This window comes from Osmerus mordax, chromosome 13 (genome assembly GCF_038355195.1).
Source record: "Osmerus mordax isolate fOsmMor3 chromosome 13, fOsmMor3.pri, whole genome shotgun sequence".
Taxonomy (NCBI): domain Eukaryota; kingdom Metazoa; phylum Chordata; class Actinopteri; order Osmeriformes; family Osmeridae; genus Osmerus; species Osmerus mordax.
The window spans coordinates 6,419,043-6,437,135 of NC_090062.1; the positions used below are offsets into that span (position 1 = coordinate 6,419,043).

The 18,093-nt window shown below is 46.2% G+C and overlaps 2 protein-coding genes across 2 annotated transcripts in view; both read right to left on the minus strand.

Moving 5' to 3' along the window:
• Window positions 1–17,866, minus strand: part of mettl15 (methyltransferase 15, mitochondrial 12S rRNA N4-cytidine) — a 32,564-nt gene extending 14,698 nt beyond the window's left edge. Inside the window, exons 1-2 of the mRNA XM_067249147.1 lie at window positions 17,718–17,866; window positions 17,022–17,284 (exon numbers count right to left, since the gene is read on the minus strand). Of these exons, the coding sequence (XP_067105248.1) occupies window positions 17,022–17,264 (243 nt within the window). The 5' untranslated portion in view covers window positions 17,265–17,284; window positions 17,718–17,866. The remainder of the gene's footprint in view (window positions 1–17,021; window positions 17,285–17,717) is intronic.
• LOC136955651 (uncharacterized) lies at window positions 3,359–4,466 on the minus strand. Its single transcript, XM_067249388.1, has 2 exons — window positions 4,409–4,466; window positions 3,359–4,161 (listed from the first exon to the last, which is right to left on the minus strand). The coding sequence occupies exons 1-2, from the start codon at window positions 4,464–4,466 to the stop codon at window positions 3,359–3,361; spliced, it is 861 nt and encodes a 286-aa protein (XP_067105489.1).
• Window positions 17,867–18,093: the final 227 nt, after the last annotated feature.

Consider the following 18,093-nt stretch of genomic DNA (forward strand, 5'->3'; position numbering starts at 1 on the left):
GTCACTGGGTGTGGCTTTTATTAGAGCTCTCCTTAGATCCTGAGAGCTTTCATTTTCTGTGCGCCATCCATCCCCTTGTGGGAGATACTCTCTCGCTCTCTCTCTCCCTCACTCTCCCCCTCTCTCTGTGTGCGTCACTTGCTTTTGATTTGTGACCGGCAAACTACAGTTTCAGGAGCCTGAACTTCTCACACAAACAGCTCAATACGTAGGAGGCCTTCACCCGCTGTGGAATAATCTCCACAAAAAAGTTTAGTAACTCACAGATTCAATCGTCATGTATTGAGCTTGTATCTGTTGAGGATATTGTGTGGGTTCATTGTGGTTGTGGTATGGCAAAGATGAGGGAGTCGCTGCTCCGTCCCTGAAAAAAATGTCACGGCTAACTGGTAACAATTGAAACCTTGCACTTCTAAGTGTAGAGTAATGCCTGGTGTGTTCCTGTTGCGTTTCAGTGAAATTGTAAACGAACTGTGGATTGGATTAAGAGGGAAAAAAACACTGCAGTCACGTTTCTATGGCTCCAGATCCAGACTTGCACTGCACTGGGGGAAGAAAAAAGTATTTTTGGTGGCAAACAGATGGAAAATGACACAATAGGAGATGCCTACCGTTCCCGACAAAACACATGAACCATGCCGATCGATGGTGACGTTGGAGGTGGGGTGTGTGCGTGCATGTGTGAGAGGAGAGGTGATCAATGCCGTTTGCCTCTCCCTCCTAGGGCACAGCAGCAGATGAGGAGGGGTGTGGGCCAGAAGGATGACTCACTTGCATAATGAACTTGCCTGTTGTGCCATTCAATACAAACTAGGGAAGAGAGAAGCACAACAAAAATAGAAGAAAAAAATTCCAAACGCTGCAAAGTAGACAGGCTTTTTACGAAAAGGTGTAGCGACACGGTACCCTTCTGAAGGCACACCGGTGTGCTGCTTAGGGGGGGGATTTGTATATATGTGTGTGTGTGTGTGTGTGTCAGGGTGTACCATAAGCACCTGGTACTTTTCTACATCGTCAGAGAACATTGCTTTGTTTATTCATACCAGGTCATATTTAACACCTACATCAAATTATGTCACCCTTTCCTGACCACTGAGGATGGTGCATAATAACAGGCACACAACGCTACTGTAGCTACTGCCCAGAAAACAGGCATTCCCTGTCGATGAACCCTGGACTTGTTTTAATGATAGAAGTATGCGGAGAACACAACATGCAAAAAGTTGACCAGATCTCAGCTTAGTGCCAGTAATGTCTGTTTGTTCATCTGATGAGTTGTATGATTATTGAACTGTGCCTGATTGTCTGTTTGCCAGAGGAGAGGTGCCTAGACAAAAGGCTCGGCCAGGCTGGTTGTGTACCATGGACAGCGTCCATGCTTCCCTGTGAGTCTTCTTCTTTAAGCAACCTGCCATCAACGCTAGCAGAATGACAAGACAGCACCCTGATGCATGTGGTTATAATGGGCTTGGCATTTGCAATGATGACTGACACTGAAGTGAGTCATTATGGTGCTCGCAGAGAGCAACACCATGTAAGTTGTCTTGTATACTTTGTTTAGTAGTATGTTGTGAGGAAGAGCCTAGAAGTTTATCTGAATTTCTTTCATTGACTAAATTCCTGTCCATCCTTCATCCCTGTGAATCATCAGCCCCCTGCAGTTTTAGACGGTTGAGAATCTGATGCACGTTATGGCTGTTACGTCATACAGGTACCACCTTTACTGTTCTTTGTTTACAGCAAATAATTAAAACATAAAAAAATAACATATTGGCCATGGCTACAGAACAATGGGAGTCTAACAGCCAGAATTAAAATCCTATTACACTAAAGGTATACAAATCTGAAAGAGCTGTTCTAAAGCAGCTAAAGTCAGAAAAAAAGACTTCATCTGACCTTGCCCTGCACTAGCACCAATCACATCATATATAGCAGTTGGCATGGCAACTGTTTAAACAGTTACCCGCGGGAGGGAGAGTCATAATTTGACTAGCCAAGAAGTCACTGGCACCATCTTCCTCAAACCTCACAAAACCTTCGTTCAAGAATTGCATAAAGTAATACGACTGAATATAAATACAATCTTGAATTATTTGACTGCTGTGTGCTAATGCATTTTCACCTGGAAAAGTACCTTCCCAGTGCGTATTGGTATTTCAGACAGGGTTGTCTGAACAGTTCTCACTGGTCGGTCTGAGACAACCAGGATTAGAGTAGAGCAGGAGAAAACGCAGCCCGAATAAAACATCACTTTTCTCTCCATCTGTGTATACTTTAGCTGTGTCTCTCGACTTCATCTACTCTCTCTTTCACTCTCCATTAAAACAAGGACCAGATCATGTCCACTCTGATTAAGAGTGTTGATGGAACAAGACGAGACTTCCTAATATTGAAGCAGTTGGACAGCATTATAGTTGGATGGCCAGCACAGCACCATAAGACAACATAGCGAGCATGGCAAGCTCGTGTAGCCTGCAGCATGCACAATGACATGATGACTGAAGAGTCACCCACATCAGTTGGATGTCCAGGACAGAGTGTTCCGTCATCGGGGTGTGTAATATCTGCCTTTCCCAGCAGAGGGGAGAGGAGAGTTAGGAGTGGTTGGAGCGTGGCAGTTGGAGCCAGCAACGTGTTGGCAGTTGAGCTGAGAACAGTGCCCCATAGGATTCCTCTTGACTTCTATAGCTAGAGTCTGTAACATCTCCACACAGCCAACCACGTTTTTTCTCACGCCGAGCCATTCACAAAGAGGAGAATGAACGTGCTTCAGCCTGCATGTTTAACAACAGTTAAACAACAACAACTCTTAAACAAGTAGCAGTTTTCAATGAGTAAAGTTGCTTTGTTTCATGTAGATGTGTAGACCATGACCATATGGAAAATCCGGTCATGTCCGGTCCTCTTCCTGTGGTTGGGTTCATTAGGAAAAGGGGGACAGGAACCTGAGAGAAGGCAGCAGAGACGACACACGTAAATCCTACTTGTGACTCCCCAGCCCAGGTCAGTTACAGTGAAGCATCTAAAATGTCGCTGAGGGGAGTTTTGACAGATCCTGTTACACTAACAGACAGACCATTAGTGGGACAGATCCACCTCGACAGGATCGCTTTCCTCACCGCGTCCGTTGCCATGGCAGCACCGGGGGGTGCTGGGTTTGCGTTTCCCTCTGTCACTCAAAGTTCACGTCTAGACAAATTACACAGTGGTACACATAAAAAAAATTGTCCGATTCCTGGGTGATACCGATGCATTAGCGTGGTGTGTCATGCTTATGCCATGTACCGTACACGCGCATTTACACACTTCACGCTATGCACCCCTTATGCTGCATTCCTTTATGAACAGGTATACCCTTCTACGATGTGTAAAAACAGCTGAAAGAGGTGCTGGAGGTAGATGTGTAAGGGCTGGTAGAGGTGCTGGTGGTAGATGTGTAAGGGCTGGTAGAGGTGCTGGTAGCAGATGTGTAAGGGCTGGTAGAGGTGCTGGTGGTAGATGTGTAAGGGCTGGTAGAGGTGCTGGTGGTAGATGTGTAAGGGCTGGTAGAGGTGCTGGTAGCAGATGTGTAAGGGCTGGTAGAGGTGCTGGTGGTAGATGTGTAAGGGCTGGTAGAGGTGCTGGTGGTAGATGTGTAAGGGCTGGTAGAGGTGCTGGTAGCAGATGTGTAAGGGCTGGTAGAGGTGCTGGTGGTAGATGTGTAAGGGCTGGTAGAGGCGCTGGTGGTAGATGTGTAAGGGCTGGTAGAGGCGCTGGTGGTAGATGTGTAAGGGCTGGTAGAGGTGCTGGTGGTAGATGTGTAAGGGCTGGTAGAGGTGCTGGTGGTAGATGTGTAAGGGCTGTTAGAGGTGCTGGTGGTAGATGTGTAAGGGCTGGTAGAGGTGCTGGTAGCAGATGTGTAAGGGCTGGTAGAGGTGCTGGTGGTAGATGTGTAAGGGCTGGTAGAGGCGCTGGTGGTAGATGTGTAAGGGCTGGTAGAAGTGCTGGTGGTAGATGTGTAAGGGCTGGTAGAGGTGCTGGTGGTAGATGTGTAAGGGCTGGTAGAGGTGCTGGTAGCAGATGTGTAAGGGCTGGTAGAGGCGCTGGTGGTAGATGTGTAAGGGCTGGTAGAAGTGCTGGCTGTAGTGATGGTGCAGAAGGAATGATGGCGGTTGTGGTTGGCTGCAGGGTCACACAGCTGAGCGGCAACCTCGTCTCCATGGATTCACTCGGCTGCACGAGAGGCAGACGGCCAGCTGGCACTGGTTAAGGCCATTAGGACATTGTAAACTACCGTTAAAAATACACGTTAATCTATTAAACACACATTTGCACACAGTCTAAATGAGTTATACTACTCGTGTCCAGTCTTTAATTAAGTAAAGTGTGTGCTGAACAAGGAGGGGCGGGGGAGTAGTGCTTGGGTTACTTCGTTTCAAACTGAGAGGGGTCTTCTTAATCTGATCAAGAGTAGGCAGGTAGGACATACAGAGATGTGCAGCTGGGACCTAGAGTTCAAACAGAATAAAGCAGGCCGTCCACTGGTTCCACACGTCAAGGCTTGGTGCATCAACCAGATGGCAGGTGAGAGCAGCATTATTATCTAAAGGAGGAGAAAGCTTCAGGCTATCGCTCTGTCAATAGGTTATTATGTTGATAGCAATCAAGATGGTGGCTGACATGTGTGGTCTTCTGCCTCTCCTGCCTTTACAAGTCCTGAGTGGACCCACCTGAATAGGTAAGGCCTAAATCTTACCCCTGTTTGTACACGCTACGCACGTGTGTGTCTGTGTTCCAGCGGGATTCAAAAAAAATCTTGCCAGAGGGCTGTTTTCCTCTGTATGCTAAGATAATCTCCCTTTTGTGAATGGAATGCTGCAGAGCTACAACAAATAAAACAAATCCCATTCAGAGGTGTTTTAAAAACTGCCAAGATTATTGGTATTGGCTCTTATTTTGAGAGGGGGGGGGGACAGAGGGGGGGACTTGTGAAGACACGACAGAACTGCTCGTCAAACCTTCTTGTTTGTTTTCTAAATTACGTTTACTGAGTAGGTTCTCAGACCATTCCCCTCAGAATACAGCTGCAGCTGATCCTCATCAGGAGTAACACGTCAGTGCACTTAACTTCAACACTAATGGGAGTGTACCGCCTCTGTGCTTCAACTATACCCACTGACTCCCACAGCAGACACCAAGACCCAGACCCAGACCCAACCCAAAGAGGCCAGCCATGAGTGGAACCCGTGTCCTGACAAGAACATGGTAATCCTTTGAAGTGAGAGTACAGCTATAGCCAAGGACCAAACAGCTGCCTTAAGTATCTGGGTCATTGTCTAGGTTACTTCTCACTGGAGCATAGGTTGACTGAACTAACTCTGCTATAATCAATCAATAAACCACCCTCTTCTTCACCAAATCGTATCCCCAACATGCTTTGTAATAATAATAATAATGATAATGATTCGGTACTTTTTAATCCCTCAAGTATATCCCAATTCCCTGTTTTCACATTACAAGTAATAAACTCTGTGCAAGATGGTCTTTAAAGATTTTTCAGCTTTCAAACGCCAGTTCTCAGTTGTCCCTACCCTGCTCGCCTCTAGAAACCCCCTTCATAATTCATCTGCCTGGATTGTAGAGTCTGGCCCGGGTGTTGAGATGGTGACTGTCATAATTTCATGCCTAGTTAATTGTCTCATAGGTGCGATTGAGACTGTAATGTGCCTACTGCCCACCACCTCTGGCAGACTCACCAATCACGACATATCGACCGCAGGCATTCCCCGGGACTCACAACAAGAGTGGAGGAGGACAGGGGGGGGCGGGGGGTTGGGGGGGTCGGGGGGGGGGGGGGGGGATTTACCTCTCCATCACCGCCCCCAGATACGGTGGCTGATGTTAGCAGTGCCATCGACAAGTCCCGTCCCAGCCTACCTACTCATAAAGCTCCTGTCAGGCTGGCCTCCCACAGAGGCTGTCCTGAGACTGGCGCAGGAGACTCTACAGGAAACACTCCATTCTGCCGGGAAGCCAACGCCTGCCGTGCATCACACAGGCTGATCTCAGTCAGCAGAACAACACTGTTAAACAATGGCCTACCCCGTTGACAGCGATAAACAAAAGTTGTATCCATATATTAAATATACATCATAGGAGGAAAACTGCCAAGTTGAATAATTTACCGATGTATGTGTGCACGTGTTTGCATTTGTGCGTGCGTATGTGTGTGTGCGTACTGCGTGTGTCGGATGGTTCTGGAAGTAGTGAATGACAGCTTGCGAGGAAATGTTTGGATACTGCAGGTGATGCAGAGAGAGAGAAGTGAGCTCCTCTAAGTGTGTATGAGTCATCGCTCGCCCCCCTCCTATGAACTCACTGTTTTTGCCTTGCAGGTTGGAGATTCACTGAGCCACTCAGCTATTCAAAACACAGGCAGTGATTTACAGAATGCATGCAGACAAGCCTTTTCATCATCATTATCATTATCATCATCCTCACCATAATGTATGTGCCTCTGGTTCTAGAAGTTCTTTCCTATTATTAAATAACAGAAGCACTGATGTAAATAAATTGATTAAACGTGCATCACACACCTATAGATTGCTTAATCAACCAATATGCGAGTTAGGGACAGTGATATGCAGGATATATAAAAACATACTGATACACTAGCTGTGTGTCATGAATAGATTGACACTTATCTTCCAACATCCTAACTGAAGGAGATGATATGAGAGACCCAAGGTCTCAGTCTCACTGGGGTCTCAGCAGCAGACAGACAGGATGTTAGTCATACCAGCTGTGTACTGACGGGGGAGGACCGAAAAATAGGAGAGAATGAGAAAATCCTCTTAAACGATGAGGGTTCAAGTACACTTTAATTATACACTAACTTTTCTCTCATGCCAGAGTTTGGAATGGTTGCGTTATCTACTCCAGGCCACATGTGTTCTGTCCACCGGATTCTGGCTTGGACATCAGCCTCTCTGGACTGTCTGCTCTCTTCATGTCTCTCCAAAAAAAGTCAAACTGCTTTGTTGAATTCCAGAAAGACAAAAGACAAACAGATTCCTCTCCTGTTTGAAAGAAAAAAAAGAATACTTTTGTTGCAATTTGGGTTTGAAATGTTTCTTGATGCCAGCGGGAGGAGGGGACATTCTAGAACACTGGAGGAGACAGGGAATATTCTAGAACGCTGGAGGAGACAGGGAACATTCCAGAACACTGGAGGAGACAGGGAAAGGATTGAAAGGAATGTACACACACCCACACCAGACCCTCTCCTCTTAATTCATTTTAACAAGAACAAATGAGAAACAGGGTCAAACATGATACAGCGTATCTATTCAAAATGACTATGCGCTCCACTGGTGCCCATGCTAAAAGATTCCACTTAGCCTCGTGGATAAGAGAATGTAACAGTATTGTCAACAAGGCGTGCAAAGGAAACAATACAAACTATATATAGCAGCTCCTAATGAAAGCTGCCTGAAAGGACAGGGGGTCTGGGTCGGAATCCTACAACTATATTCACAAAATGCAAAGAAGCAGTGGGAGAAATGCCTTCGTCTCCTGAAGCTGAATTCCGTGCTACTAAAGGAAGACAAAGGAGGCCAGGGACCAAGTCCATTAGGGCCTGTGAAGGGGAGGCAAGCTAAATGAAGATCTTGCTGCCTGTGAAAACCTTGCGAATAGATAGAGAGAAAATGAAAGAGAGAGAGAGAGAGAGAGAGAGAGAGAGAGAGAGAGAGAGAGAGAGAGAGAGAGAGAGAGAGAAAGAGAAAGAGAAAGAGAAAGAGAAAGAGAAAGAGAAAGAGAAAGAGAAAGAGAAAGAGAAAGAGAAAGAGAAAGAGAAAGAGAAAGAGAGAGAAGTGTATAAGGAGATGCTTCCGGTAGTTGAAGGCTGCTTTGACAATAAGCTATGAAAGAAAGGGAAATGCATGGATGGGGTGTGTGTGTGTGTGGGGGGGGGGGGGGTCGTTAACAGTTGAGGGAGTCTGTGTATCACAGCGGTGTAAAGATCCCCTATTAAAGACACCCCCCCCCCCCCCCCAGGCAGTTACAGACAGGATCACCACCATCAGTCCATCACCAGTCTGTGTATCTGTTAGAAGGGGGGAGGGGGGTTTAAGTGCATTAGTACCTCAACGAGTTCAAACCCTGACAGACTAGACTGTTAGACCTAACTGAGATGTCAGACAGTTTTTATTTCGTATGAAAGTTTTGCTGACTTCTGTGATAACTGACAATAGTACAGAGCTACCAAATGTATACTGTTTTATATATTAGAGCACTAGTGTGTGAAGCATAAAGTAAGCAACATTTCTGAAGATCCAAAACTGCAGCCAAGCCTACATTAAGTTGAATTAATTACGCTTCTTGTACTTTTTAAGTTAGCTGTGATCTATAGTGTACGGTTGGGCTTGGGAGGAGTTCCAGACAGAACGACAAGCCATTTTGTGGAGCTAGACAATTTTCATCAGCGCCCTTTGTTTCAGGGGTAAGCACTATCCCCAATATCAGCTTACGACTTCAGTATGGTTCACTCACAAGGCACCCAAAGGTGTGGGTATTGTTACAAAATATGGCTCCCCGGCGACCAGGAGCCACATGGGTAAATCAGCAGAACCGGCCAAAAGACGAAGGTCAGAATGTCTGACTTTGAATAATATAATTGTCTGATTTCTTTGAAGTGAAATGCAGGCTCCGCATGATGCACCTGCCACATGCTCCGCCTCAGACCTGTTTTCTGGGCTATAACAATAAAGGCATGTACCGAGGGGATGAAAGAGTCAACCCAGCCCCACCTACAAGCCAAACAGGAGCCATTTCAATACCAGTCCGCTGTTTATTCTGCGGAAGCTTCAGCTGAACACAGCATGCAGTGACACAGATACAGTGCAAACAGATGACCTACCGCCAGAAACAATAAGCCACAATCACTTAAGCGGAGATGGTAAGCCTCGCAGGACAGTTTCCTACATGCACGCAGGCCGAGGGCACTGAGGGAGAGACGGGGTAGGCCTACTACTGTAAACATCGCTAAGCAACAGCCTAACAGCTCTACGAAGGGCTTTTACCTAGAGGACCCTGTCTGAAAGACCTCAGTGTTGAAAATAGTTAGGCTGTTGTAGGAGAAGACCAGTGAGGGCTATATACATAAAACCATGGGTTAGGTGTGCTTTTGGCAGCTACCACTGAGACCATGGGTAGTTTGATCCTATAATATCTGTGCAGTCATCACCCCCCGAGTGAGGCAGACAGGTGCTGTATGTGATGGATGGTTGGAGGACCAGGGCACCAGCTTCAGCTTCCTGCTCCCACCATGCATCTGCCAGACTGAGAATATGCATGTCGTTATTCCTGCGTTCAGGATGACCGAGTCCAGGTGTAACCCAGCACCACAGGGGGTAATGCATCCCCCCACTCACCTTCCCATCTTCCCTCCTTTCTAAACCCCCCCCCCCCCCCCGCCCCCCTAGCCCCCTCCTTCCTCCTCCATAACCGTAGACCAGATCATGTCCATAATAATAATCCTAATACTGTACCTAGCGATCTAGGTACTCAACCCAAGTCTGTCGACTAGGCTCTTCCAGGAGCCCAAGGACACACATTTTAAGCCGTAGTAATTTATATTTAATGCTGCTGAGTACAAGAACTCAAACAGTTGTCAAACAGTTTCTTTATAATTGTGGATCTTCTGTTTAAGTAACACTTCACAGAAAAAAAAGTTGAGTGTTGCTGAGTAACTGTATTCTCTCAGTCTTTTTTTCTCCATTGTGCGTATATCATTAAGAACACAGAGCGTTTTTCTTTTTTCATCCTGACTATTTTAAGCAATGTTTTACATGAATAAATAAATTAGTGATGTATTTAATTAATCAATTTGCTCCTTCCCATGGGAGAGTGAGCTGTGTGGGGGCTGATTGCTGTTGCCGAGAGGACTAACAACACTTAAGTGCACGGACATTTTGATAAAATACGCAAAGACAAAGGACGCATTTATCAAGCCTCTCAGCTATACTTCAAGTGCTATCCATTAACGTAAATTTGAACTATTAACATGTTTGTGTGTGATACCACATAGGCTAATATATATTTAGAGTCCAATATTAGCCTATGTTTACAAAAGGTGACACTTTGGATGAATAAAATGTGTCTATTTACCTTGAGTGCACTTTTATTTTAACTTGATGCAACAGTATTTGTACCGACCAAACCTGTCTAATGATGGAGGTACGCAGTCCACACCTGAAGGGAGCCTCCTCCAGGAGCACAAATGGACATACGATGATGAAATAACTCAATTAGGGTTCACAAACTTTTGGGGCTTGTCAATCAGGTGTGAGGGAACAACTGCACACACACTCTCTCTCTCTCTCTCTCTCTCTCTCTCTCTCTCTCTCTCTCTCTCTCTCTCTCTCTCTCTCTCTCTCTCTCTCTCTCTCTCTCTCTCTCTCTCTCTCTCTCTCTCTCTCTCTCTCTCTCTCTCTCTCTCTCTCTCTCTCTCTCTCTCTCTCTCTCTCTCTCTCTCTCTCTCTCTCTCTCTCTCTCTCTCTCTCTCTCTCTCTCTCTCTCTCTCACTCACTCACTCACTCACTCACTCACTCACTCACTCACTCACTCACTCTCCCACTCACTCTCCCACTCACTCACTCACTCACTCTCCCACTCACTCTCCCACTCACTCTCCCACTCCCACTCACTCTCCCACTCACTCTCCCACTCACTCTCCCACTCTCTCTCCCACTCTCTCTCCCACTCTCTCTCCCACTCTCTCTCCCACTCTCTCTCCTACTCTCTCACTCTCTCACTTCGTCTGTGTCTTTTTGTCTCCATCTATCCCTTTACTTGGGAGTCAGTAAAATGACGCAAAAGGAAGCAACACAGGAACAGGTCTGCATCTGAGTGTGCATGTGTACAAGCCATCTGGCCAGAAATGCAGGTTTTTCCATAAACTGGCCATCTCTGCACGTGATCCGTCATGTCGCCAAGTTCAAAACATTTGTGTATGACCGTTGGAACTACATATGGTATCAATACTACTGTATAGCAAGAGAACTATAAGCTTTGTTCACACAGTAAGGGAGTGGACCGTTGAAGGAGGAGACTTCATTTCCTGCCATCTCATCACACACATCACACCCCAATCACAACCAAACCTCCAGCTGCCAGAAGCTTGTTCTCCCAGACCCCCTACTCACCCCACCCTTAATAAACACTCATTAATAATAACCTTGATCATGAAAATATTTGTGAAAATCTCTCTCCCACTCTCTCTCTCCTTTTTTCCCCATCTCCAGCCTTCACCATCTACTTTCCCAGTAAACAAAACAAAAAATAACTATCTTTGTTATGGAAATCTACCGCAATAACAGTTAAAAGCTTATTGAGGTAATGCAGTTTCCAAGCCTTCATACAAACCCCAATCAAGGACATGTTGCAGAGATGAGTCATCCGCTCAATCTAGCCGTCTCATACATCTGATTAGCATACCCACGCTCACGCACAGGGCGCAAATGTAAATATTGTAATAAAACCCTCAGTAATAACACAGCTACAGTGTCTTGGAAGAGACTCCGTTTTGTTTATTTTTCCCACTTTCAGCAATTTTGTATGACCGTGAGCAAGTGCTCAAATAACAGTTATTAAAACTGGATTTCAGGTGCAGCTCTCACATTCATATCCACAGCCCTCACCCCCTTCCCCAGTCCGTTCTCGCTTCTCTCTGTGCACTCACAGAAGAAGACATCACCTCAGCCCTGTGATGAGGAGGAGCACACATATTGCTCAGGATGACATCTCATCAAGCAAACAGCAGCAAATGTGGAGCCCATGATGATCAATAAACCAGTCTAGTCTGCGTCCAGTACCAGCTCTTTCAAATTGCGCAAAGACAAGGACTGAGATCAAATCCTAAACAGTCTCAATGTGCAAGCTGTCAGGCCCACATGCTCTCACTAAACATATCAAAACTGCACTGATGGTTGTTGTGTAGAAGCCCTGTCCAGTGAGGGTATAATTTTAAAACAATACCCTCATCTGGTTTATTATGGTGATTCTCCTGCCACTTAATTCCTGCCATATAAATTGTTATTCAAGTGAAACATGATCTGCAAACAGATGCAGGCAGCAGATAGACAGACAGCAGGCAGACAGGCTGTCAGGTAGAGAGATAAAGCAGACACAGACAGACAAGCAGACAGACGGATAAGGCAGGCAGACTGTGAGGCAGGCAGGTAGACAGACAGACAAGGCATGTAGACAGGTAAGGCAGGTAGGCAGGCAGGCAGACAGGTAAAGCAGGTGTGCAGACAGACAGGTAAGGCAGAAAGGTAGACACAGACAGACAAGGCAGACAGCCAGACAAGGCAGACAGACAGACAGACAGGTAAGGCAGGCAGGCAGGCAGACAGGCAGACTCTCAGGCAGACAGGCGGGCGGGCGGAGAGGAACAGGACGGTGTGTTCGGTGAAGCGCCCACAAGGGGGTTGTCTGCTCTGCTGGTCCTAACCGCCTGGTGCACTGGCGACCCAAAGCCATGCCATTTGGCTAATGAAGTCCCAGACTGTCTTTCACACCACGCCCCCAGAACGCCGCCATGAAACGCCTCTACTCATGAAAGTAATGAGCCAGGGAGAGAGAGAGACTCCTCTGGCCACTGATAACCCCAGACTACACCTGCAACCTTACGAGACAAGGGCTTAATATCTGGCCGTCAATCAGCCGCCACGTCCCTAGCTGGAGTGTTTAATTACAGAGATCAATTATTCACCAGCCTCCTCTTTCACTACTCCGTGCTCCGGAAAACAATGGAGGAGTGAAGAGAACCACAGGCAGGGCCCCACAGAGGGGGCCCCGAGCTTACCCAGGAGTAAACTCCTTGCTCCCTCTCTCATACATATGTAGCCTACTCACCTTAAACCTATCAATAATCCAGTGGCCCACCTAGATTTTCTTCTCGTCCTTGATGCATCTTGTCGTCACATGTTTGGAGCTATTTTTACATGAAGGAGTTTGCCTGAGAGCCCTTTTCTGTCCATCTCAGCTTTGATGGACATGAAACACTGTATTGTAAATATTCAATCTAAAATACTTGAGAAAATGTTTGGCGTCAATGTTGACATTTGAAACCTATGCACCCAACCTTTGTTGACCCAATAATATAAAGCAAAGTGATTTAATCTCCTAATAAAGCGAATGTTTTGTGTTGGGAGAAACCAGCAGAGGAACTGGCAGAGGAGCAAGTGCTCTACGGGGAGGCCATGTTAAATCCACAAGGGGGAGCGAGGTGAGTCTGTAAGTACACAGCCAAGCAGGTAGACACGCTGGCTGGCAGGCAGGCAGGAAGGAAAGCAGGCAGGCCATCCACCTCTCTCCTCACCTCACCCTCCTAAAGCAGCAGCAGTCTGGCTCTACTCCCTAGACAACCAGGTGACTGAACTTTATTATACCAAGAAGAAAGGAGGAGGGGAGGGAAGAGGAGAGGACAGGAGGAGTCGAGGAGAGGATTCCTCCACTTCCCGTTACTCACTGCTTAGTCACCTGTCCAGCCCAGCCCCACCACTGAGGTGAGATGGAAAAAGCGGAGGATGGAGCGGAAGGTGGCACAAAACAACCAGACAGCCAGGGAATCCTGGCAGCGCTAAAACAAACAAACAAATCGCTTCCTACCTGTGGTGCCACTGGGATGTCCTCTCGTTGTGAGTGGGCGTGCGAACGCAGGTGGGGTGGGGAGGAGGAGGGATGTGGAGGGGAGAGGGTAGTGGAGGGGAAGGGAGGAAAGGGAACCCATGATACAGCCACCAAGTGGAAAAAAACTGTCACCCACTCCATCTCTGTGGACTGGTAATGAGGGAGAAAGAAATCCATAGTCGTGGAGGTGGGTGGACCAGACACAAAGACAAAAACCCCGCTCAACAATATTGGGTCCAGGCAGACAGATTCTTACATCTGTACACTTTGAAAACACTGTCTAATAACAATTATGAAGGCAGTGGAAGAGGGCTGGTAGGATGAATAGTTCCTCTTGGATGACAGTAACACCCCCGCCACCCCCCCCCCCCCACCCCCCACCCCAGCCCCCGTTTTGGGCAAAGAAAGAAAATCTTTATGTTCCTTAACTTCCACAAGTTCCCTGAGTTTTTCAGAAATCTCAAAACTATTTGAAACCAACACATCCTTCATCCTTTCATCACACACCTTAAGATAAAAGAACAAAGCATGACTTGGGGATGACACAGAGGGACTCATCAAAGCTCGTCAGAAAGGTTGAGTAATACGCAGCCCTCCTCGTCTAGTCCCCAGGGCCGGAGCGTGATTGCGCGGTGATTCACCCTGGGATCTGAATGACGAGGCAGCCCAACGGGAGTCCTGACTGAGTGATACGAAGCCCCTCTCCAGAGGGTTCTGATGACTCGTTAGACGACACACAGACCATGACTCGTCATCTTCCTAAGACAGGCATAGCGACAGGGTACGGGGAGGGTTTCTAGGATAAGTGACTTCTGGTGTTTTCCTGCTAGGGACCATACCCATTATCATGCTCACGAGGTAAGAAACGGCCTGAACAATATAATTACAAGGTGACGATGGGCCTTTTCTCAGGGCCAGACTCAGTGCTACACCTCCTGCTTCAATCTATTAAACCAACTCCAGCTTTGGAATCAAGACCTGCTCCTGTGTGAGGAGCACAAACACACACACTAACTGCCACCCAGTCTCTGAGTCTTCCCTGTAATAGGCCGATAATCACGCTCCGGGCCCAAACACCGCCTATTATTCAATTAGCCAAATGCTACAATTGCATCCTGACGGCTAAGATAATTAGGCTAAAATGTTTATCCACCCAGCAGAGCATAACCACGTTCCAAGGTGAATAGAGTGATATTGAATTCTACGAACTGTAATCTTTTAAGAGCTAATGGTCAATGATGGTCAATGAGGCCAATCCAGTTTGGTTAATTCATGGTTGATGGGAAGGTGAGGAAGACGGGGGACGGGGGGACGGGGGGGGTGTTAAGAGCATGCCATATCTCAAGATAAAGGAAGCAATAGCCTACGCCAGTCACAAAGAAAATCATGTATTGATTTGAGCGTGGCTGTTTTTTTCCCCTCCATTGTAGAAAGGGAGGACAAATGTAGGCTAAACTACTTCATTTAGACCTGACAAAGTGAGAAAGCAACAGGGAAATACAGTATATATACACACACCAGTGCGCCTCAAGCACCTGTGTGGAGGGATATCTACGCCGGACCGCGTGTGTGGGAGGCAGTGGTGCTCTGAAAGGCTGCATTTACCCACTTTGGCATAATTGCAGTGTTTGCTCTCAGACTCCCATCATCTCCCTAAGTGCTCCATTCATACTTCCTCTGCCAGGGATGACAAGAGCAACAACGCAGGCCTGATTGGTTTACAATGGCAGATCAAAATATTAATCTGACTCCCCCTGTGATTGGAGTGAGTGTTTGGCTGACAACGGGGGCGGGTTTTCCTCCGCCCCAATCATTGACTTGTCAGCGACACCCACACTTAGTCTCTATGAGGCCATGGTGGCCTGCTCTCATAGCTCCACTGGAAAGCATAAAGCTGTCTGACTGACTGGTGGTGTATGGATTAGGGAATGCTTAGACACACATGCCTTTTTTTGCAATCTTCTTCAGACACACAAATAATTTCAAGTATGTTCATTCATATTGTAATAGCCTAAAATTGTTTACATATGCTGGAATTGTTAAGGAAAATAGCACAGTAGAAGCCATTCACAAAAGTGGGACAGAGTTAGTTACAGCCATGTAAAAAGAAACAACAAAATTATCTTTTTGATCTTTTAAAGCTCAACTTAAACAAAGTGCAGCTTCCTCCAAAACGATAAACTGATATGCACTTATTAACCTGAACTCCACTGGCCAAAAGAATGTCATCATCCTTTCATGTGACATTACAACTGAAACTGTCAATTGCTTGAATCAAGTTACGAAATCAAATCAAAATGTATTTGTATAGCCCTTTTTACACGCAAGCATGTCAAACATATCAAACTTGATGTGTCATTGATTGCTTTGTGTAAGGATTTAGCAGTGGAAGCAGCACAACTCCTAGTATTGCTAGACTTGCAACTTACACTTACAATGCATATTTCATTTTCTCACATCAATGTACAGTAAGTGACTGCAATGTGTCTGAAATGACATTAACTAACCTATCAAATGCTGTTTTTAATAGCAACTGCTTGGCAGGCTATGTTGGGACAGTTGGCTTATGGGCGGACAGTGGAGGAGTATCCTAACAAGGTGCTAAAGTTGAGGACAGCGTGCAGCACCCAGTATCCTGCCAACAGCCTCATCGTGGCACAGAGCCTGACTAAGTTGTTGACCCAAGGCCCCCACCTAGCCCCGTCCGCGCTTCATCGTGTCTCGGCCACTCCGGGGGGGCCCATCATGCCCCCCCCTTGCTGCCCACCACAACAGAAGGCCCTTTGACTCATGCCCATCTGTCCCCATAGTACATACTGTCAGTGAAAGCCAAGGAAGGTACTGTGTGGCATCCAGGCGACTCGATGTATGCCCTCCAATAAGGAGTGTGTGTGCAGAGAAATGTTGAAGTTTGGCAACAAACAACTTTCCAAAAAGTCTGGTCACTGGTGATAGGGTCACTTTCACTCCATGGGATATTGCATTTCAGAATCAGAATCAGAATGGGATTTATTCGCCATGAAAGTTTGCACAGACAAGGAATTTGCTTTGGCAGGAAGGTGCATACAATAAACATATAGGAACCTAAAATTTAACATTTAAATATGTGGACTAAAAAAAAAAAATATGTGGACTATGTGCACTAAGGCTAACGGAACTGCAATTAGTAAATGTTATTGAAGCACACATATTTGTAACACACTCAAGGAATTTGAAACAATACCTATACCACACCTAGCCTAGTTAATTTGGACCCTGTGACTGTATACTGCTGATTTACCCAAGCTATCTGCCCCCATCATTTTCAGGAAACTGATGAACATAGTAAATGAACTGAAGCTTACCTGGCCAGGTTGAATATTCAAACAGTGCAGCACCTCTTTGAGCATCACAGGTGTGTGTGGCACTACTTCTTCAGCTAAGGTGGATGGGTGCTTTTTGCCCAGTGCACCACGACCAGAAGGGCCCGAGTCGGAGCGGGATGAGTACCACACATGACACCCCCGAATCAGGCTGGCTGTACAAGCAGGCAGGATCCCTCTCAATGATCTCAGGGAGGCCCAGCATAAAATGGGTTTGCATGGCATAGCTGCCTCCAAGATTGACTCTGAACAATTAGAAAACGAGATGCATTGTGATTACATACACATAGGTGTCTGGGAAGATGTTTAGATAATCATGAGGAGACTGCGTTTTTTGTTTATTACTTTGCAGGCACAATTAAAATAATCATTAACTGAATAATAGACTTTAATCGCAATAGGCGGTAAGCGGAAAGTTACTAGTTCTTACTGCGAAAATCATTATGTACCACCCATTCATTCACCACCTAGTTTGGGCTCCCGATACAACCTGCCCTTGACTTAGTTGAATAGCAAATCAAAACATTCTGCCCTTGCTAGCATACAGGCAGGGTCACAGAGAGGGCGGCGCACACACGCGGGGCTCGTTTTATTAAAGCAACGGCATGTGCATACACACAGAGTAAGGAAGTCCAGGTAGCTTCATAAGAACAAAAATCGAGCTGCACATATGCCTACCTGGCAAGTTGGCACTCTCCTTGTTCAGCACGTGTACGCCCCAAAAGTATTCGTCAATGGAACATGCTTTACCGACTGTGTTCCGTTTTGTGCAAAAGCCTTGATTGCATTCAGGATCAGGATGGCTCGTGAACGACGTTCAGCTATAGCTAAGTTCTTAGAGAGGTATCCCTTGTTGCAAGGTAAATCTGTGTATGATAAATGGCACGGGTAAATCAAAATGTTACATTAAAAGTGCCGACCTTTATGGTTTCACTTCGCATATCTTGTCTTGGATGTCTAGCATCTTTGGCAGTGATAGTATAGATACACACATATAAAATGCAACTTGTGTAATAAATTGTAAATACAATTGTTTGTTTCGTTAGGTTTATAT

Coding starts and splice junctions, on each gene's coding strand:
- LOC136955651 (XM_067249388.1), bottom strand. CDS start 4,466: ATGTCCTACCTGCCTACTCTTGATCAGATTAAGAAGACCCCTCTCAGT. Junction 4,162..4,408: donor CCCTCTCAGTTTGAAACGAA/GTAACCCAAGCA, acceptor GTGACCCTGCAG/CCAACCACAACCGCCATCAT.